We start from the raw sequence: 22258 nt of genomic DNA, 5'->3' as shown, positions 1-22258 counted from the left end.
ATATGTATTGGTATAATTTGGAATAATTAATGCGATATGATTGGATTGTTAAATGGAAAACTTAATAAAAAAATATTTTTTTAAAAAAAAGAATAGTTGCAGCTACCTTCTTTTTGGAGACTGCTGGGGCAGTATGCTACTGATGTTCAATCACTTTAATGCAAATACTTCAGAGATTGGGGGGGATGTTGCACTTATAGAATAAAATACCTACTTGAATTGTGAATCCTAAGCTGAGACAAAAATTAATGAACAGTAGCAAGGACATCAGGTTAATTAATTTCAGAAGACTAATTTGGACATATATGCTGTTATCAAAGGACACTGGCAGGTTTTTTTTTTACCAATTAGTGTTAAAATGTTATGTATTCAATCAACTTTAAAGTCTAGCCACTCAAGCTTTGGGGAAGCAACACTGCTGTGTTTTAACAACAAAAAACCCCAACTCTTCCCTATGCCATGCTGGGCAGCCTCACATCTTCTAAAGCTCATATGCCTATAGAAATAGAGCAATGCGAGGCTCTGCAATGACCCTGATCTGACTTGGGTCGCTTCACTGACACTGAAGTTCAACTCGGAGTTCAATTAAAAGCAATTTATCCAGCCTGAGCAGAGAGTCATTATACAACAGATAGAACTATGTGTTTGTGTGAAAGAGAGAATATTACACTGTAGACAGAATACTGAGCAGTTTTAGCATTTGTAAAACAAAATACATTACCAATCTTTATTGGATTTTAATGTATTTACAATAAACAGGCAAGATAGTCTAATGTCGTAACAGGACAACTCTCAGCATAGTATTTGCTTCATAGTCTGTCCTCAAAAGGGCTCTGAAGACAAATGAAAATGGTTTCAGAAAATAAACTAACACAGCTGTATTTCCTAGGTGGGGAGAAAAGTCTGAAAGTCTGAAAGTGAAGAATGTTTGGAAAGGGTCATTTTGCAGGATCTCAAAAAATCAGAATGTAGAGTACCTTTACCTCATCTGATTCTTCTTCATGCCCCTAGACCCTGTCTTGCAAAAATATTTTTAACATGGAGTCCTTGTTACATTTTGCAAATGATGCAGTTTGATATGCTTCTCAGTACACAATTTGGCATTGGTGAAATAAAATACGGGTAGTTCTAGTTAACATCACAGTACCTTAACATACATATTGTAATTTGCTACAATAAAGTTCAGAAAAACATGGAAAATAGATGATAATCTCATCAAAGAAGCTGATTAGATTCTGGACAAAAGGGTAGAGAAAAATCTAGTGAATTGTGTTTAAATATGCTTTTTCCTTGTATAAAGGTAAAGGTACCCATGACGGTTAGGCTCCAGTTGCGGATGACTCTGGGGTTGCGGTGCTGATCTCGCTTTATTGGCCGAGGGAGCCAGCGTACAGCTTCTGGGTCATGTGGCCAGCATGACTAAGCTGCTTCTGGCGAACCAGAGCAGCGCACGGAAACACTGTTTACCTTCCCGCTGGAGCGGTACCTATTTATCTACTAGCACAGTGTGCTTTTGAACTGCTAGGTGGGCAGAAGCAGGGACCGAACAACGGGAGCTCACCCCGTCACAGGGATTCGAACCGCTGACCTTCTGATCAGCAAGCCCTAGGCTCAGTGGTTTAGACCACAGTGCCACCCGTGTCCCTTTTTTCCTTGTATAGTAAGCAACAAAACAAGCAGTCCTGTGATGCTTTGACCTTGGGATCGCTCCTTTGTTCTGAATATTGATTGCACAAGCATGTGAAATATCAGTCTGTCTCATGGTAAAATTGGTAATGTCTGACAAGACATTTTGATGGGGGGTTTATGACCACACCTTAAAAGTTCAAACCTAGAATTCTCCTACAGCTTGTCAAACACATTAATACCTCAGTCTTAAATAGTTTTCACAGTGCATTCACTGAGAAAAGATTGGCCCATTCCATTTTAAGGCATGCTGCACTACCAAATAAATGCTTAAGATCTTTTGGTTTTTTACATGAGTTTTTTTGCTAAATAGAATTTCTATACATACTTCATGCCTCCTTTGTTCAGTATACATTTTGTAGTATAGCGTAAAACATTCCTAGTAATTGGGAAGTTAGCGCTAGATGAAGTTTCAGCATATGATGCCAGAGTATACTACACTTCCAAATAACGTATTTATCTACCGGGGGTCATGCATCAATGGCTATTTGGAGATGCCATTCAGATTAATATTCTTTAACTTCACTTTCTGATCACCTAATCAAAATCTCAACTCTTCAAGAAGCTACTACAGCTCATTTGTGCTTAAGAACAGTATATGATCTTGAACAAGCTACGAGCCTTAATCCTAAAACATTATTCACATATCAGAGCAGAAAAAACCTGCCAAGTGCAATGGAAGTTTAACATTCACTTTTATATTTTACAGGTAGTCATAGTATGTACATATTCACATTACTATCCATTCTATGAATAGATAGCTAACTTTGAGCAGAATATTTTAATCAGTTCACTTTCCAAAAATAAGTAAACATACAAAAGGTGTAATGCAACATCTATTTGGCAAAATATAAAACAGAAATGTCAATTATATTTACATACAAGGCTCGCTAAGCAAGATGAAGAAAAAAGTACTCTTAAGCCCACAGTTCTTCAGTTCTTCCAAATTTGTAGATAAGGGTGCTATGAAAACAAAAGTTTAGCTCTGTAAGACAGACATTCTTTCCAACGATGATATGGCAAAATCATCAAAATTCTAGAAGCAGATGACATGATAACTGGCACTACTATACTGGTGGAGCTGTGAGTATGCCCTATCTCTGTCACTTGTGTATTATGATTAATGAACATTACTTGTGTAGTAAAGTTCGTGTTTGTTTAGAAGCTATTCCTTGGTCAAGCAACAAGAGTGAGGCCACAAGGACCATGGGAAATAAGTTCTGTCCCTTTAACCCCAGACTAACAGGCTCCCAGGGTGTGAAAGGTTTATTATGGGAAAGGAAACCCCTGATTTAATGGAAGGTTTAACACCTGGGTCCGAAGTTATGTGCATTCCCTCAGTGATGTTATCTGGCCTTGATTGCCTGGGAATGTGTATCTGCAGAAAACCCACGGAAGGGAGGAACCCCTTTGATTTAGACTGAGTTCTTAATTGACCCAGCTGCCAGAAGTTAGATTGATTAGCCCACAAGCTGGTCATTGGAGAATTTGAAAAATAATCAGGAGTTATGATTGGTTTGAGGGGTTCCGAGGCCACGTGTGAATCAGGGATAAAAGATCTGGGAAATGGCTGAGAAAGCGAGCTCTGCAATCCACAAATCACCCTGCTGCTGATGTTCCATCTAAGTAGCTGTCCTTACATCCTTTGTGATGGAGAATTGCGAAAGCTTCTGTATGCTGAACTTGAAAGGACTCTAACTATTCTCTCTTTGCTTCGTTGTGAGTATGTAAGTTAGTGAGACTTTGTAATGTTCTTATTTTTCTTGCCTGTAAGCTACTAAAGAAGTGCCTGCTATTTTAGCATGTTTGCTTATGTTCTTTTAAAATAAATTTTAAAGAAAGAAACTGTTTTGGTTTGTGTGCCTTTCTGGGGGAATAGCTAATTCCTAGCCTTACGCTTAGTTACGCTCTACCGTAGAATTTCTGTCTGCAAGTCTGTGGATACAGCTTGTGGAGGGGGGATAACCAGCAATAACGGGGCACAGCCTTCTCCCTGGGTTGTGGCTCTCGGTTCCCCGGAACAAAGGGAGTGGTGGCAGCCTTACCGGTGTTATTTTGTCCTGTTTTGTAAAAAGTAAACACGCCTGCCAGCCCTGCTCAAGAAACCTAGTCTGGTCGGTGGGCAGAGACAGGTGAGGGAGGAGCGGGTGGCTGGGGGCGAAAGTTTACCACAACTTGGCTTCTAGTAACATCATTTTTCACAGAGATTTAGAACACCACAATGAACCCTCACACAGCCATTTCTATCGTCTGAGTAAATTGTGCAAACCGAAAACATCTGTATCGTTATAACTATTAGACTTTGGAGGCATTAGTTACTTACCTGAAAAATATCAAAGCATTCTGAAAAAACACTGCTAAGCCTGGGTAGACATTAATATCTATAAAATAAAAATGCAATAAATAGGTAAGTATTGAGACAAGTCTTCAAAACTTGTCACTACTAAGTTTATCTTGTGCTCATTTAGCTATGAAACAGCATTTTTAAAGGGGGGGAGATGGATCATGATAATTTAGTTCTATCTACAAACAATTAAGACTTGATCTATGGGCGTATGCTATGAAGTCAGACATCCCCCACCCTACTGTAGGTTTCTACACATTCCAGTGTCACCCCAAAACACTGCACTTTGTCACAAGAATATTCAGTACTTTGGAAATGCTGCAAGACTGAGGAGGGAGCAAAGTCTCAAGAAGGGGATATTTGGATTGTGTCTTAAGTATGCACATTTCCATAAATAGCCATCATTCAGCTTATTTATATTAGCATATTGAACATTTACAGCTACAGGATAGGACTTGAAACCACATGGGTTGTTGTTTTTTCTGGCTTCCACACTTTGACCCTGTGCCCAAATTTAATAGTTCCCCCTTTTTCACTGCCACAGAGTAAAAAACAGTCTGTGGGTAAATGATAGAAATACATCTGTTGTTTTAGTTCCAGCAGGTGGCAGAAGCCTTTCTGGGTGAAAGGAACCCAGAGAACATTTTTCTTCCGCAGTGTTTGAGAGTTGTGGCTGTTAAGCAGAAGAGGAACAAAGGAGCTTGCAGTTCCCTAAAAAGCTCCCTTGATTCTTTGTAAGAAGGCGATTTATACTCTGTGACTTACAGACATGTGCATATTTCCATACTGTAGCCATGTTAAGACTGCTGCAGCAAAAACAATATAGAATAAGCAGCAACAACCTGGAGTGCAAAGTGTCGACTTTTCAAAAATCTATAGAGGGTGTTGGTAATTTTGTCATGAAACAATGTATTTGTACACCAAGTCAACTATAGTTTAGTGAGAATATTAGGCCAGCAGGATCTCTCTCTTCTGTATAGAACCTGATCCTGCATGACTCACAGCAGTAAGAGGAAAAGCTAGGAAAACGGGTTTCTAGGAAGTACCATGAACAGGAAAAGTAATCACATTAACTCTTATCAAGGCCCTGTTCAGACCCATTAAGAGTCTCAAGAGCACCTTTCCACCTGAGCTTCACCCGATTCCCTTAAAGATCTAACAGCCTAGACCCCACTTACCTCCACAAACATCTCTCATACAAACCTTCCCCATCCACCCCAAATCATCCACAGGGAAGCCAACTTTATCATCGACATTCAGCCATTAGACTATTTTTAACATTTACCAATCCAGTACTTCTAATATACTGCCACCTGCTGCTTTTATTTAGACTGTGCTTATCACCATCTCTTTCTTGTTTTAACATTGTATCTTTTATTTTATTGTTTTTACATCCAGTAATTCTGCCCTTGAAAATTTCTAACAGAAAATAAGCAGCCAACAAACCAGCTGGATCAGTCCTACAACATTTCGGATTCTTCAGCAGGAAGAGTGGAAGTGGAAGATGTTGGTCAAAACAGCAGGGGCATGATCCAGCCAAAGTGAAGCACTTTTAAGTACCACTGTTTTTAAGAAGAGAACTACGCATACCTTGACTTTATTTCAAAAGAAGATATTTAATTTTATTTCAAAATAAAATAAGGTATTTAATAATGTGATATGTGCATCTCTCTCATTTAACACAAAGACACTTACAAGTGCATTTCTTTCCCCTTGATTAAAAATAAACCATCCTTACTGTGGGTAACATATGCTCCAAAAAGGATCCACATAGAAGCAATAAGTGAGCCGAACATCAACATGAAGCCAATGAAGAGCCAGACACGAGCGCCTGCAAGAACACATAAAGTCAAGCACTAGGCTAGGGTAATAATATGCAGAAATAAGGGGGCAGTGGGAAACAGCATCCCTCATCATCCCACTGAAGCTTTCTTCAACTCATAAGATTAGACCCTGATTTACGCGCATGAATCCCCTGAATGTTTGTTTTATTTGCTTGTATACTACTATTTTATTTTGTTTTTTCTGCTGTATATACTAAGAGATTTTTTAAAATACTCAGCAGTTTACAAATGCTTTTAAATGAATTACTATAACAAGACTTGCATTCATCATCACAGCATGCCACAGCATGACATAAAGGAGAGTTTACCTTCAACTGCTAAATCAGTGATAAATTCTAGGAAAATTAATGTACTACCAGGTGTAAGACAACTGGGAATATGTCGCCAGGGAGATATGCTTCAGTCTAAGCTTTTTGACCTGTAAGTTCAATGAGGTAGGTGGTATGAACAACAACACTGGCAACGCTAATACAAAGTGATTTAGTGGGGGTGGGAAATTTAGACTTGGGCAAAGGAGGCTTGGGTCCATAGCCCATCATGAAGTTTAGTTGATCTCTCAGCCTAACCTACTTAACATGCTTGCAAAGAGGATAAAACTACAAGAGTCCCATGGAAGGCAAGAAAAGATAGTGATAAACCAAGTGAGCTTCTAGGATTCACCAATAAATTTCACCCCCTCATTTGTTAAATCTGAAATCTCTTATAAAATCTAGTTAGTATCAGAAATCATTTTTTTAACGTGAGCATGAAAAGATCTGTGCACCATTGGCAGTACCACCAGCACTAGTCTAACATCTTGCTTTTTGTGACATGTGCCAGGACAGAAAGTTTTGTTATGTTTTCTTCGCTGCTTGCACAACCAAGTTTTGAAATGAGAACTGGTATGAATTTATCTACATAAATAGGAGAATCCTCACCTGTTCTTCCTAAACATCCATCACCATAGCTGTCTCCTCTCACTTGAGCATTTGATACTGCGTTTATCCTGCAACACATAAAAAACAGCCACTAAAATTACTTTTTAAAGAATTGTGCAAAAGACTAAAAGGCAGCAAGTCCACTAATCTGGATCCACAAAATACTCCCTCTCCAATTTTAAGTATTTTCTTTTCTTTCCCAATCTTCCTTTTGAATCCAGATGCTAAACCTGATCAGTTAACAAAACCAAAATGCCCAGTATATGCATATTCTCTCAGATACTAAAGTTGTCATATTTGTTTAGTCATTTATCAACTACAATCCTTAAATCTCTTTTTGACTGTTACCAATGACAGAGTCTGGTGAGCAGTACTACAGTGCCAAAAAGTAAAAGAGGGCTGTCACTATACTCTAGTAGAGTGGATACCAAGCATGAGAACAAATTGAGTAGGAAAAGAAATGGAGGGATAGGGGAAAACTAGGTCTCTGAAGAAGATGAGAAATACATTTATGTATGCATGGAAACCTTTGTTTTTAGAAAGAAAGCCTTATTTATCCACATCCCACAAAACAAACAGTAAGCTGCGCATGCACACTTCAACAATTTTAAAGGATGAGAAATAGTAGTAGAACACAAGAGCAAAAAGAGAAAAGAAAGATGGAGGGATTATTTTGTAGGTGCACTTTGCCATTTGAGATGAACAACTGCTATTTTTGTATGGACCTATCATTATATGTACTTACATGAAAAAAGCTAGAGTAGAAAACACTCCACAAGTATGGAATGCGTGGTTCATTTGCTCTGGCTTAGGGTAAACTACTGCTGCATCTATCATTATCCACCAACCTGTAAAAAACTGTAAAACACATGATCATTAAACCATGGCAAATATCTACAGAAAGGTCAGGCACATAACTCTGCTGCTTCTCTTTTCCTTCACTCCACTGGCTTTGTAATCATCTGAGTCCCAGCTACCCACTCCAATTAACAGAAACTTCCTAGCCCACCCCACCCCCACCCTCCAAAGTGCATTGTTTTAGCTAGGGGCTCATTTCCATCCCAGCCACAAAGACTAGAAGGTACCACTAAAGTATTCATGTGAACCATATTACCAGATCTACCTGCCATGGATGAGCTCAATATGGAGGCCACAGTGAAGAACTAAACAGATTCCATATTTACTCAAATTGTAAGTAAGGCCTCCCAGCCAACTAATTAAGAGGCATCGTATTTTGGTATTGGCTTCTAACTGTAAGATTCAACAGCCAACTTCATGAAAATAGTGCCCCTCTGTGGTAAAAGATAAATAAAAGGTAGTGCTTTTTGAACTTTTAAGACTGCTTTTCCACTAAAACACACGTATCACAATGTACAATAAACACAATATTAAAACAGCACACAATCATACTCCCTTTACTATATAAGCAATATACAAATGCACAACCAACACCTATTTGTTTATTTAAAAAACGTGCTTGTTCGTGAATATAGATAAGGCTGGGGAGATGTGTTTCCCTTATACGCTCAATATTTCTGCTAATGATTAACATGAAAAGAGAAGCTGATTTGATTAATAATTTATACTATCTGAATTCATAGTGACTGAAGAAATCACTCGAGGAGGAAAAAAATTAAACATTAATCAGGAACGCAGCCGCCTCTTCTAAAACATTTACAAAGTGTGCCTGAAAGAAAGCCAAAGTAACCATCAATGCAAATATGCTTATCTAACAAATCTGTGTTCTCAGTATTCCAGTTGTATGGGCAGGAATAAATTGCTGCTAGTTCCCCACTTTGCAATTCCTACCACACTCAGAGCATTTTCTGGCAAGGTAAGAATGCTAACAGCAACATCCTTGCCTTAACCAACATAGCAAGTGCTGTGGCTCCTCTCAAGTAGACACAGTTGTATGCCTAGCATGCAAAATGGGTGTACACAAAACACATGTTCAAGAGATAGACAACAAACAGTGCAATTCCAAGCTTGTTTTTTCAGAATCCCTCTCAGTTGAATGGAACTTAAGCAATCATTTTCCCACACGGTAGGAAAATATCCAGCACTGCAGCCTGGTGGCAGGCATGGCCAGCCCTGATGGTGAATGTGGCCATTAACGTCCACATGCCCAACACTCAGATCCACCCCCTGCCCGTCCCCACTCACACATATTCTCCCTACTGTCCAGCCACCAGAAGGGGTACATATATTGTTGGACTACACTGGGAATGCTAGAGGTGATGTTAAAGCCCCTCCTGTTTCTAGTGTGCAGAAGACAGTTGCTCCCACATGGGACAAGAATATTTTCTCTGCCATGCAGCTGATGGCTGATTATCCGCAAACTGAGCAGGCTCTCCCGGACCTGGGAGGGTTTCATGGGATGCCCACCTGTGATTTAGCACAAGAACTCACAAGTTGGCTTTCAATACAAACAAAGCAACTGAGCAAACATCCTGTAAATGTGACCGGATTTTTTTTTACCATCAAGCGAGGCACTGACAAATCTGATGTACTCTCTTCCAACAGACCAGTTGGCATATTGCATTTGTCTTAAGACTTACCAGAATCCCAGCTACCACAGAAGCAACTGTATTTCTTCTTTCACTCCAATCAATACACTCACATTCAGGCCATCGGAAATTGTCTAGGAAACCTGCCATTTCTCAAGTTCAGGATGTCTCTTTTACCTGTGTTATTTACATTAGATTTTCATGAATCTTCCAAGTCCTAATTTTAAAAAAAGGGAGGGGGCAGAGAGAAACCAAAAGATCAGTGTATTATTTATTTACTTATTTAGTCTAGTTGTAGCCATTACAAAAGATAAGATCAGCGGGGCTACATTCATGCTTTGTCCTGGATAAGGCTGAAAAGGATCTTAAAACTAACTGAACTGTGGGTTAGATTTATGTTCCTTCTATTTCTTGGAATTCAGAAAAAAGCAAAAACTTAGGAACATAAAGTTTTATGTTTATGTCTTGGGCAGAATTGCTGGAGGCAGGCAGGGGGGGGGGCAACTTAAGAGACAGTGGTTTAAGGCTTTCTTGCAAGCTCACAGAAGAGGAGAGGTTTCATCTGGGGACTCCCTGGCTCACAGATCTCATGCAGCTAATACTAGCTCTGAACTCCTTTGAAAGAGCAGGATAGAAATATAAAATATATCAGCAACTTTTTCTTAGGAGTTGATAAGATTACACTACCCAACACATAAAAGTCGGACAATAAAGAGATACTTAAGGCTGAACTGTTATATTCCACAGCTATATCAAGTGTAACACTTCACTTTTAAAAAAAAAATCTTAGTGCACACTTACCTGGGAGCTCCACAGAACATAGTGGGGCTAACTGATAAGTAAACATGCAAAGGACTGCAATATAAGAGATTCAGTGTTATGCAGAATCAAAAAGGCAGTGGAAACCTGTACTCTAAGCTAAGTCCTCAGCAAGCAATCTTAATTTCTCTGCTCTTTTTTCAATTGTAAATTATTCATAAGAATTAGGCATTTAATCGATCTATTAAAAGTTGATGCTTGCCATCTAAGCATGCTAATATTTAAAAAACAAACTACAACCAAAATAAGGAGGAACACCTTTTTAAACTTAAAAAGCCCCCTCCATTTTTAAAAAATGGCATTCCCTCTTCTTATAGGATTATGTGTGGTGCAACATGTATATCTTAAAAGAAAGAAAGGAAAAAGTATGCTTCTGGAAAGAGGCAGACAAAAAGAAAAGAGGTTTATATGACAGGCCTAAAATGTGTTCACTGGTCTAAAAGGATGCAAAACTAGGAAATGAAAATGCCTCTGAGAAACAAGAAGTACTTCTTGTGGATCAGCCACCACAACCCCCCAATTTTTGTCTGTTGTTGTTTAGTCATTCAGTCATGACCGACTCTTCGTGACCCCATGGACCAAAGCACGCCAGGCACTCCTGTCTTCCACTAATTTTTGTCTAATGCAGCACAAACTAGGGTGGGGCAGAACAGTCCCATGCTTTCTTAGGTAATATAGCTTCATGTTTTGAAAACCACAGCTCAAGCCTATCAGTATTCAAATTACTCCTGTTCTATCCCAAGCCATTCAATAAATATTTCTCACGGGGGTGGGGGTGGGATTTAAGCTAACACAGGATTCTATGAAGATAATGCCCAACACCACATGCCTTGTAACACATTGAGAGGTTGTAATTACAGTATACAAGAAAGAATCAGAAGATCATTAAACCCAACTACAGGCTTGAGACAGCATCACCCACAAAGCAAAGTCTCAAAGACTGATCCTCATAGTCCATAACAAAGTTATAACAAACACTAGGAGCGAAGAGGTAAGCCACAGCAAATATGGCACTCCACTCCAACCTTTGTGCTACATGCATTATCCGAGGCCTCCACTCCAACCTTGGTGCTATACGCGTTTATCAAGAATGAAAAACACATCCCCACAATCTCCATTAACTGAAACACTAAAACCTTCTCTAGACATCTTGATTTAGGCTACAAAAGGGTGTTGAAAATATGGCAAGGATAATTACAGAGACTTATAGAGCAAAATGTATACTTATAGAGCAAAAGCCAATTAGACAACATAGCCAAATTCTATGGAATAACTCTCCAGATTTCCCTCCACAGGCACTTTACTAAAAACAGTAGAATGTGACTATACTTGTGGTCAGCATCTCATAATGAAGATGACTCTCACCATCCATCCATCCATCCATCCATCCATCTCTAATCAATGTATCCAGTAAGCCTTTCTCAAAAACTCACTTAAAACAGGCTTACAATACATGTCAATCATTCAGCAATTAGATCATCAACTGATGGTGGAAAACAGCCACTGAAGATCAGAAACTGAAAACAAAAGGAATTGTGCAGCCAAAGGTATGCATTTCAAGGTTACAATCCTATGCATGTTTCTACTGAACTTTTAGGGACCCATTTTCTGAGTAAACAACTTGCAGGAGTGGGCTGCAAATTTCATTTAATTCAAATGGGGCGTGGGGATTAGCCATATAAAGATGCTTTAAAAATAACCTCATTGAAATCAATTGGATTGAAGTGCTTACGGTAAATGTTGTTTTGACTGTATATTCCATATTTGACTTTCTTCAAATTGTTTTATTGATGTTTTAATATTCTGTAAACTGCTTTGAGATTTTTAAAAAAATATAAAGCAGTATAGAAATGAAATTAATAATACTAATAGTAATAATAATAAATGAACCATTTTCAATAAAAACAGTTCACATATTCCATTGCAAGTCATAAAGAAGTGCTTTAATGATATATATGCATGTGTGAATCATTAGTTAAGCTGTACACCTGCTAACTTTTACTTCAACCGCTTTTGGCTGCTTTAAAAACACAAGCTTGCAAGGCGAATTTAAGAAGTTTAAAGAAGTGAACCTTTAAATTATTCCAAAAGCACTGATGGTGACTGCCTTCCTTTAGAACTCAGCCCAGTCAACCCCCAACATCTAGCAAATAAGCAAAGCTCTCTTTGCTGCTTGTGTTACATTGCCCCAAACAGCAACCTGACAACCAACCCATCCACACAAAACATGGTCCATCAGTGAATCCTCATAGCACCGATGTTTAAATCCCTGCATTTCAAACATTGGTTTGAAACATTTAAAAGGGAGAAGGGGTGGGGGGAGTTTTAAAGAAATTCCAGTACATGCTATTAAGGCTTCATTCAGCTGAGGATTTTTGCCACTCGTAAGAATCCAGAAAAGCTTTCGTCACCATCTCAGGGCATGGTCCCACAAGTGGAACCGGTTTCAGGAGATTCAAAGATAATGGGCAAGGTAATCGCGTCTGTAATTTAGTTGAAAGCTCTGTGGATGCACACCTGTGAGCGGAGATCGCATCCCCAGCTATTCCCACGAACTACTTTAAACTAAAAAAAAAGGGGGGGTCACATACGCAAACGTGCGAGCAGACGAAGTCAGAAATGCATCCATGCATGCAAGAAGCTTGGCGGGCGAAAGTAAAAGGGGAGTGCAAACCCCGCTTTGCGGGGGGGGGGAGGAAATATATAATTAGATGCGCCTGTTCTTGGTGGATAATAGACTCAGTGGTGTAGTGAAGTAATTTCAGACTCTGGACCTGATGAATTTAACCCACCCCACCCCCCTCTTTAGATATTTATGCTTCCCTCAAAGTGTGGCAAGGAGGCAAGAAACTTTTCGGCCTCCTTCCCTTTCCCCTTCCCTCCTCTTGACATTAAGGAAGGTCAATCGACCAGCAGCCGAGTGCCAGGCTCCCTCCCGCCCCGACCCCCTATGGGTGGGAAATAACTTCCCTCCTGAAACGAAAAAAGGGAGGGAGCGGCCCTCGGAGAAGAGAGGCCCCAAAGAAGGAGGGGCCGTGCCCCTAAAAGGCGTGACGGGGCCGGTCTCTCTCCAGGCCGACGAAGAGCCACCTTCGCAAGGGGCTTGTTTTGAATTACGGAGGTGTGAGGGCGGGGGAGAGGAAATATTCGCCCAGGCGTGTCGTTATCCCCTCAGAAAAAAGGGGTGGGGAAAAAGAGCCGCAACCGCCGCGCGAGACCCCCTCACCTGGAAGACCACCCGCTCCGCTCCATCCGCGGCCGTCACCCGGCTTGCTCTGCCGGCCGGAGGCGTGGGGAGAAGTCGCGGGGAGTTCAGCCAATCCACCTCCGGAGCTCCTCCGTCACAACGCTCGGCAAGGAGCGCTGTGATTGGGCGACCAAACGCCGCGCGAGGCTTGCCGGTTGGCAAGGGGGACTCGCGATAGGCTCTCGAGCGCTGTCGCCCCCGATCAGATCCCGCCTCCCTCCTCCTCGCGAGCTGTTAGCAAAAGAGCTCCTCCCGCGAGGGTAAGGAGGGCAGGTGGCTGCCGTCGCCGGGGCGGTTTCGCCGCCTCCAGAATCAGGGCGCGGTGCAGAGGGAGCTCGCGGTATAGGCTTCGCCCAAGGCCTCATCGCGCGCAACCTCGTCGACTTCGGAGTTTTTTTTTATCCCCTCGTAATTTTTGAACCCGGTGTCTTTCAGTAAAACTGAACGTTGGAAGATTCGGAAGAGAAAAGAAAAGAAAAGTGCTTCTTAGCACAGGGAGAAGTTAAACTGTGGAACTCGCTGCCACAATTTTTTTTTTTTTTGGGGGGGGGAGGCAGAGGCCTACCTAGGCTCCCTTGCGCCCTTGGCAAGGAGCTGTAAGGCGGGCAGGCTCCTAGCTATATGGGGTGGACGTCGACTACACGGCCTCTTGAGGTCTTCAAAATGAGTGTAGCTACAACACGTTTCTCATATTCATTTCCATCGATACTGCTTCTTTTCTACAGACTTTAAATGATAGTGACACAGTGTGTGCTAATAATTTTTTATTCCGTCTAAACTAGGGCTGGAGAACCTGTGCCCTTCCATACAGTTTTGGACTTCCAACTCCCCTTATCCTTGACCTTTTTGCCATGCTGGCTGGGGCTGATGGGACCAGCAGCATCTTGTTCTTAGATCTTTTTACACTTTGCCTCTACTACCTTATTCTTTTAATTATACTGCTCTGCTGATTTGTTTTTTGCTGCCATAGTCTCCTTTGGGATGGCTAGGCATTTAATGAAGACATACATACACATGTGAAGAGCCACAAGTTTACTAAACAGGCAACCCTGATTAGGGAAGTTTTTAATGTTTGATGCTTTATTTTTTAATATTCTGTTGGGAGTCGCCCAGAGTGGCAGGGGAAACCCAGCCAGATGGGCGGGGTATAAATAATAAATTATTATTACCATCTCAGATCTAAACATCAGAGCCTTCCTCAATCCAATATCCTCCTGCTGTTTTAGACTGTAACTCCCATCAGTAACAGCCAATGGCAGGGGGTGATGGGAATGATAACCCAAAACTTTGGAGGGCACCAGGTTCGGAAAGGCTGCTAAGATCCTTCATAGTGCCTTGCCACACAGTGTTTTACACAATAACCTTATAATTGTTACTCAGCTGCAGAACAGGTTGTTTTGTTAGTTGCTATGGCTGTTTTCCCTGGAGGATGTATGCCCTGCCTTCCCAGTTGTCATATGCACTGATTTTTATTCACCTTTGTTCACACTTTCCTCAAGGCTGGTTAAGCATAGCTGCCATAGACATCTTATTCGTATTTTGAGGTGTGCGGGTTACTAAAGCATACAAATAGATCTGATATCATAACCATCAGCTCCTATTAAATATGATTTTATTATAATAATCTTTTACTACCCAGGCTAGCCAAACTACATGTAAACATTTAGTACATTTAGTGTTCTGGACCCAATACAATGGAACTCCACCCTGCCTGGGCTAGGATGGGTGGTACTGTATTCAGCTAAGCTTTACTGAAAGCAAACCCATTGAAATTACGGTAACTGTTCTAACTTAGTCATATTCATTAATTGCACTAAAAGCACGAAAAGAAAGCAATATTGTCGTCTTTGGAGAAATCCAGAAACATTTTAAAAATACCAAGGCCAAGTTTTCACTTTTTCTCACCTTGCAGCTGAAAACAACAAATGTGGAATAGCAGGAACCATGAAATAATATGCAACAGCTGTGTCAGACAGAATTTGCAAACTCATGTTCTCAACTGCCTTCACTTACAAGTCACAAAATGAGTGGAGAAGGAATATCATTTTTTGCCTTTTGCTTCAAGAACAAAAACTTGTCTGTTTTCCCTTCCATTTTTAAATGTCCTAATTTGCAAATGTAATCTAACATTTTATTTTTCTAAAATTTAATCCAACATACTCAAAAGTAAAGGAATGCCAACCAAAACAATGCTGGCAGGTATAAATGTGTTTATTTGTTCCTACACTTCTACAACACTGTTAAGACAGTAAAGAGAAAAATGTAATGTCTTCTGGAAGTAATATGAATCTTAGTGTACATTTAGTAGCTAAACCACATGGCTATCAGCGTAATCTTATTTCAAAATAAGATTCATCCATTTTAAAAAACTGGCTTTAATGTCAGATGATCTGCTACTTTCATTTTCTGTTTTCTTTGTCTCCTTTTCAGAATTCCTTTTCATCTGGCTTTTGCAGCTCTCCTGTACACGTGAAATTTCTTTGCCAGCATTAAAATGTACCATCTGCCTGCTAAGAATAGGAACAACCAAGTTGAAATCATTAATTCTTTTGTTTAGTGCCTGGATGCTTTCAGTAAACTGTTCACAAGATTCCTTCCATTGTTTCTCTTTTTGTGGTGTCATTGGCTCTCCCAGTTTATTCCTAGAAGCAATCAGATCCTTTCTCAGTTTTTCAATTGTTTCCCGTATTTCTTTCTGTATTAGAATCCACTCTGGTTGGTATCCGTTGTCTATCAGAATACGGTTCAGGTTGTGAGTCATAGGATCAATATGTGGACAGTCTGAAAATTTTTGCAATGGCTTTCCTTTACCACTAAGGTTCTCAAAGTCCCCTTTTGCCATAGATTCTTGAATGAGGTCTTCAACCAACCGTTCGATCGCTTGAGTGATTTTTGCCTTCTTACTTTGCCTTACATCTTTGGCTAACATAGCCTCACTCATTACTAGTTCGCGCTCCATTTTCTGCTTTCGGTATTCCATGACCTGTTCAGAAGCCCGATCAACTCTAAATTGCATATACTGTCTCTGTCTCTGACTTGGAGTTCCAAAACCTACACCCTCAAAACTTAAATACTGTCTGTGTTGTGGTGTCTTAGATTTGAATTTATCTTCTTCATCCTCCTCATTGTTTTCACTTGATTTCATTTTCTTGGTCATATAGTTAAGCACAACTCTATATGCTTCTTCTATTTGCACAAAAGTTGCAGAATCTGCTGTAGCAGATCCACTGTCTGGGTGATACTGCTTAGCAAGGTCTCGATAGGAATTTCTGACATCATCCAGTGAACAGCCTTCCTGAAGGTTAAGCAGCCTGTAAGAGTCTTTGATGTTTTTAGGTCTGAGATCTGACAGCAGTCTATGGTGATAGATAAAATGATGTAGAAATGGTTTGTCTTTCTTTGGAACCAATGCTGAGCATATCCAGACACGACATTGCATTTTTCTCAGCATCATCATACAGTGCCACTTCACAGCTCTTCAATGCAGCTTTTGTCTAAACCATCTAACTGCAAATCTGAACAAGTTCAGATGGAACTGAGCTCTTTTCTGTGAGATAATATTAGAAAAGAGAAGTTAATTAAGACATACAAATACATGCACTTATTTTGGAGCCCAGGCTGTAATCTTAAGCACCAAGCTCCATTAAGTTTAGTACGGTTTAAGTCTGAGTAAATATGCATAGGAGTGTTTTGCAAGCCTTTGTGCTTTGTGTATTACATTTTATAACCACGTTTGGAACTTCCACGGTAGCAATGGAATTTGAACATTTTTGAAGCTATGCTGATTAGCCTGCTTCCTGTAAGAGGAATCACTCTCTCATAATGAACTCAAGTTGTGAGTGATGAAAGAAACCGAGCCAAAACAGGATCACTGAGAAACAAGAGGGGAAGAAGCAGCATGCTCAAAAGAACCCCAAGATTTTCGGAAGTTAAACCGTCCCCTCCCAAAAGGGCACACCCCCACAAAAAATGGCTCAGTCAGGAGTTAGCATAACTCACATTGTTTTTTGTATGCATATGCATTTCTACAATGCTCAGTAGCTACAAAAAAAAAGTAACATAGTAAAAGGCCCTGCTTGAGCTCTTCACATCTTACAGTACCTTGGAGTGGAACATAGCTTGCTGGCAGGAACCTGAACAGGAACACTTCTGCAAGGATGTGCGAAGATACACAGCAACTTTTTGTTGCAAATCTCACTTGCACTGTATATATAATGTTACAGATGGGTTTTCCTCCAAACAATCAATTTTCATTTGTTTAGTAATTTGTAAAGGTATAATCTAGCTACGTGTAGGTATCACAAAATTTCAATTTAACTGGTAATTTACCAGGATTTTAATCAACTAAACAAACATGTAATCAGGTCAGCTACATACAGGTAATTCCACTTCAAGCAGCCTAAGCCCATTCATGCAATTACAGCAGGAAACGTGTTATTCCATGTGCTATTATGAAATGCTCTTTATCGGAAAGCAAAAAGCTACTAGCATGTTACCTTCCATTCTTCCAGTAGCATGGTTATTCTGCATGTCTTGAACACGCTAAAATCTCCCACCAGCTTTTTTAGACTGTTGAAAAATGAAAATCCCCATCAAAACTGATATCAAATGTAAATAATTATCAGTTAAGATGAATAGCCAGTGCGTCATTTAAAGCACTTACATATATTTTGTTATACCAATGCATTGAACAGTGTTTTCATTGTATTACCCATCCTGGCCATTTCCTAAATTTATTAAGGACAATCTCCGGCCCCATGTGTACCATTTGAAGCAATATGATACCACCTTAACAGCCATGTCTTACCTCAAAGAATCGGGAGAGCTGTAGCTTAAGGGTTAAGGGTGCTGAAATTTGTTGGGAGACCCTTATTCCTATCACAGAGCTACAATTCCCAGAGTTCCATGAGAAAATGAGCTCTGTGAGAGGAACAGGGTTCACCCAACACCTCTCACACCCTAAGGAAACTTTGTCTCCCAGGGGGAAGCCATGACTATTTAAAGTGTTATGCTTTAAACGTAGAGGGTGGACAGGGCCTCAGCAGTTCAGTGGGTCTTACTCTTAAGCAGATACAAGATAATTCTTCAAGCATGAAGGAGACATGCACAACCATGTCAGAAAATGCTAGTTAAGCTCCGCAGCTCAAAATTGTTTTTAAATAGGGCTAATACATTTGCTGTATATATATTCCACTTCCCCACCCAGCCTTTTGCAAAGGTAACAGCTGCTCTCTCTCTTATCATCATAACTCATAATAACATTCCAAGGTTAAAACTATAACCATTCTTTAAACGTCTGTATCTCAGATTGGATACATAACTATATATTTAGTCCCCCTCCTTTTTGACAGACTTTGTAAATTCGTTTACATCTGTATGACTGCTTCTGTTCTATAGTCTTGTTTAACAACAAATAAAAATGATATACAATAAATAAAATAGATTGTTTTTTAAAACGGAGGTTGCATCAAAATATTTCCCCCCTTTTACAGAGTGAAATAACAGGAGCCTGGATGTCACCAGCAGCCCAAGCTACCCAACCGTCCTGCCAGGCCCTCCACTCGCCTTCCTTGCCCCTGCCCCACTCCCGCCCACTTCACCTTCTCTTTGCCCTTCCATCCAGCCACCTCTCTCGCGCCTGCTGCGTTTTATGTATTTATCATTGTGCCCTTTAACGAACGGCCTTCCCCTCCTAACGCCCCCGCTGCCCTAGACCAAGGTCCACTCGCTGCTCGTTGTGCCGCTTGGGATTGTGGGAGACGTAGTTCCTGTAAAGGCGGCGTTTGCGTCATCCGCTCTCTTTGCAAAGGAGAGGAAGGTGAAGCCTGTTTCGTGCGGCGGACTTGCTAAAAAGGAGAGGAAAGCAGGGCGGAAGTAGATGCACCATCTGCATCTAGAATTACTCACAGCTGCAGGCTTTTCTTTCGTCTCTTTTTCCCTGTGTGACTGGGCTGAGATTCATTTTTAATTTTACATTTTTGGTACTTAAACCGTGGCTCCTTTGTGCACATAAAATGTTGGTGGTGATTGTCATAGTTGGCGTCATACCCGTCTGAGGCAGGTTGATGTTGCTCGCCGTTTGCAGCTACAGTTTTAGATAATTTACACGTTAGCGATCTCTGTAATGTAATCTGGGTTTTCCGCCTAAAACGGCTAATCGGTTTTCGTTGCAAGGACTCAGCTGTGGATTACGTGTTCAACAATGAGTACCTCTGAGCATGCGCAGGGTACTAGTAAACATAGCCAATCTGCGATTTGTAAATCCATGGACGCTCAGTGGTTTCTTATTTCTGCCCTTGTTTCTTGAAACATCTGCACTTGTGTGGAGAAACAACAGTCTAAATGTATATACTTGCAGTTCATTTGCACATCAAAAACAGATGGACTCCCCTCAGGACTCTAAAATATGATATCACTTCAGGTTGCTAATCTCTTTAGTGTATATGGGTTGCAGATGATACATGAGTGATGTGAATGTGTCAGAAGAATATATTTAAAAAGATTTTTGTCTTGTAAACCTTGTGAAACATCAAACTGCCCAATATGTCTTTGAAATGATTAATAGAACTTTAGTCGTTCACCAAGATCTAATTTTGGAGACATAAGCAACTGCCAAACTGGGAGCGGCAAGTTTGCTCTATTTGGTCAGGAAATTTAGGATGACAAAGAAAATGTTATTGTGAAGGAGCACAAAAAATTTCAGAAATGCTTCTAGCACCGAAAAGAACCTGACTCCTGAAATATTTCTAAACAGTCATATTTTAGAGTAATAAATCAAGTGTCTTTAGTAAGATTTTGTTTTTTAAATTAATATTATATGCTTTATACTATTACAGTGGTACCTCGGGTAAAGTACTTAATTCGTTCTTGAGGTCCGTTCTTAACCTGAAACTGTTCTTAACCTGAGGTACCACTTTAGCTAATGGGGCCTCCTGCTGCAGCCGCGCCGCCGGAGCACGATTTCTGTTCTCATCCTGAAGCAAAGTTCTTAACCCGAAGCACTATTTCTGGGTTAGCAGAGTCTGTAACCTGAAGCGTATGTAACCTGTATTAGGTTTTAAAATTGTACCGTGATGTATTATAAATAATTTTGTGAAGCTTATGCTTAAGAAAGTCTAAAACCATTTAAATAAAAATTTTAAATGAATAATGACTAGAGCTTACTCTCAAACTTGTTGGCTAACAAAATTTGACTGCCTCTTGCATTTTGAATATAGATCTTGCAGTCTTGTAGTCTGTGTTGAACCATTACATTCTGATTTAGATCCCTGACAAGTTGGGCTCTTTCCTGATTTCTGATGGTTTTCTTATACAGTATAGCAACATAGCTTCCCCCACCCCCTCAAAAAATGGTTTGTTCATTATTTCTTTCTCATACCAGACACATGTACTTTAAATCAGTCAGTTATTTGAGCCACATTGTACAATGCAATTAATGCAAATGTATTGTATCTTCCTCTGTTGTGATTGGTCACAAGGAGATGGAGTTTTAGGCACTGGGTTGTCTCAGCTATTTGGACCAAGGCATTCTCTCTCCCAGCAACAAAGCAATCTTCTTTCCCCCTTCACCAAATGTTCATGTAACTTAATCTGGTATCAAGTTGAACAGTTTCCTTTTAGTACTTCTTAGTACAGTATAGAAGAAAGAACACAAACTGTTGACTTCCATACATTGCAGAACATCTTAGAAACATTTGGTAAGTTATGTTTACATTAGTTTTCATAAATGAGGCTTTCTATGAGGTCCTAAGATAAAATATCAGCTAATTTTTAGCAGGCAATGGTTCTAGGGGGAACGCATTACATTGAAGTCTTTAAATTTACATCTGGTGTGTCAGAATGAGAGGACTCAAGCATGAAGCAGATAAAAGGAAATACTGAAAATAGTCAACAGTTTTATATGTGAGCAGGATCTCAGCACTATTTTTGTTTTGGATTGATGAAACATTTTAGGCTGAGTTTCACCACAGATTGATGGTCTACTCAGGGAAACTGTTGTGGAAATGTTATCATGTTGAATGAATGTCTGTGAGAATCACAAAGGGTGAATGCTAGCACAATTGCTATGGGGTTTCCACTTGGGGGCTTAATGTTGCAAATGGGTCTTTGACAATATTGTTTCATAACTTTCTGGATTTTCTATAGAAAGGGGGAAGTGGAGGGAGGGGAATATGGTGTGGCATTCTGATGTAAATTTAATGCCCGCAGGATCATGTGGATGCTGCAAAGCACACAAAACCAGACATGCAGGCAACACACTGATCCCACAATAAACACCAGTCTGGAAGCACCCAAAATTTTTTTGAGAAGGGGACAGAGTATAACTAGGGCAGGGCAATATCAGCTTTATCCTAAATGCACCCAGTTTACAGACACCAAGTAGGTATCTAAGATTATGGAATATATTGACTTGTTTTATTACATTATGCAATGCTTTCTTTTTTGGTATTGTAAAATTAAGCATCCTTTTAAGATAGGAACTTGAGTGGTGGACATTGGCTTGCTCAGAGGCTTAATGAGGGCTGTAGAGGAGGGCAAACTAACATCATGGTTGCTTCTCATTTGGTTTTCTGCCTGCAACCTAGAAAAAGAAAAGTACAGATACGCCACTATGAGAACAGGATGCTGGACTAGATGGACTTTGGCCTGATTCAGGAAGACTCTTCTTATGTTCAAACTCACGACACTGGAATCTTCGTAAACAGAAAAACAAAGATTGGTGGCATTGGACAACAGCAGCCATTGGGTTATTTTGCTCAACAGCTTCTAATCAGCAGTACTGCAGTTGAGTTCCAAAAAGTAAACAGTACCCTTAGATCCACAGCATTGCTGTTTCCTGGAAATTACAGGATTGGGATATAGATAGAGTATCAGCACTGTGGGACAGCAGCACA

At 40.2% G+C, this 22258-nt stretch overlaps 3 protein-coding genes across 7 annotated transcripts in view; 1 reads left to right on the top strand and 2 right to left on the bottom strand.

Moving 5' to 3' along the window:
* Positions 1 to 691: 691 nt before the first annotated feature.
* Positions 692 to 19021, bottom strand: TMEM50B (transmembrane protein 50B). Of its 2 annotated transcripts, XM_081199211.1 has the most exons (8): positions 18965 to 19021; positions 17861 to 17933; positions 9350 to 9515; positions 7537 to 7649; positions 6792 to 6859; positions 5769 to 5861; positions 4010 to 4067; positions 692 to 2649 (listed from the first exon to the last, which is right to left on the bottom strand). In XM_081199211.1, exons 3-8 carry the CDS (start codon positions 9446 to 9448, stop codon positions 2604 to 2606), a joined length of 477 nt encoding a protein of 158 aa, XP_081055337.1. In that variant the 5' UTR covers positions 9449 to 9515; positions 17861 to 17933; positions 18965 to 19021; the 3' UTR covers positions 692 to 2603. The 2 variants fall into 2 exon arrangements, with proteins under 2 accessions (XP_081055337.1, XP_081055336.1); XM_081199210.1 differs by lacking the exons at positions 17861 to 17933; positions 18965 to 19021 and adding an exon at positions 13344 to 13500.
* On the bottom strand, positions 15558 to 19031 carry DNAJC28 (DnaJ heat shock protein family (Hsp40) member C28). Its single transcript, XM_081199208.1, has 3 exons — positions 18965 to 19031; positions 17861 to 17933; positions 15558 to 16911 (listed from the first exon to the last, which is right to left on the bottom strand). The coding sequence occupies exon 3, from the start codon at positions 16819 to 16821 to the stop codon at positions 15700 to 15702; it is 1122 nt and encodes a 373-aa protein (XP_081055334.1). The 5' UTR covers positions 16822 to 16911; positions 17861 to 17933; positions 18965 to 19031; the 3' UTR covers positions 15558 to 15699.
* Positions 19032 to 20833: 1802 nt separating this feature from the next.
* LOC308589783 (trifunctional purine biosynthetic protein adenosine-3-like) overlaps positions 20834 to 22258 on the top strand; it is a 28307-nt gene continuing 26882 nt past the window's right edge. For all 4 annotated transcript variants that reach the window (XM_081199202.1, XM_081199201.1, XM_081199199.1 and 1 more), the window contains exon 1: positions 20834 to 21061. The gene's annotated coding sequence lies outside the window, so the exon portion shown is untranslated. The remainder of the gene's footprint in view (positions 21062 to 22258) is intronic.

The sequence above is a fragment of the Podarcis bocagei genome, assembly GCF_964188305.1.
Source record: "Podarcis bocagei genome assembly, chromosome: 6".
NCBI classification, from domain to species: Eukaryota; Metazoa; Chordata; class Lepidosauria; order Squamata; family Lacertidae; genus Podarcis; species Podarcis bocagei.
The sequence above is the reverse complement of the archived record's forward strand: the minus strand, read 5'-3'. Positions and strand labels throughout refer to the sequence as shown.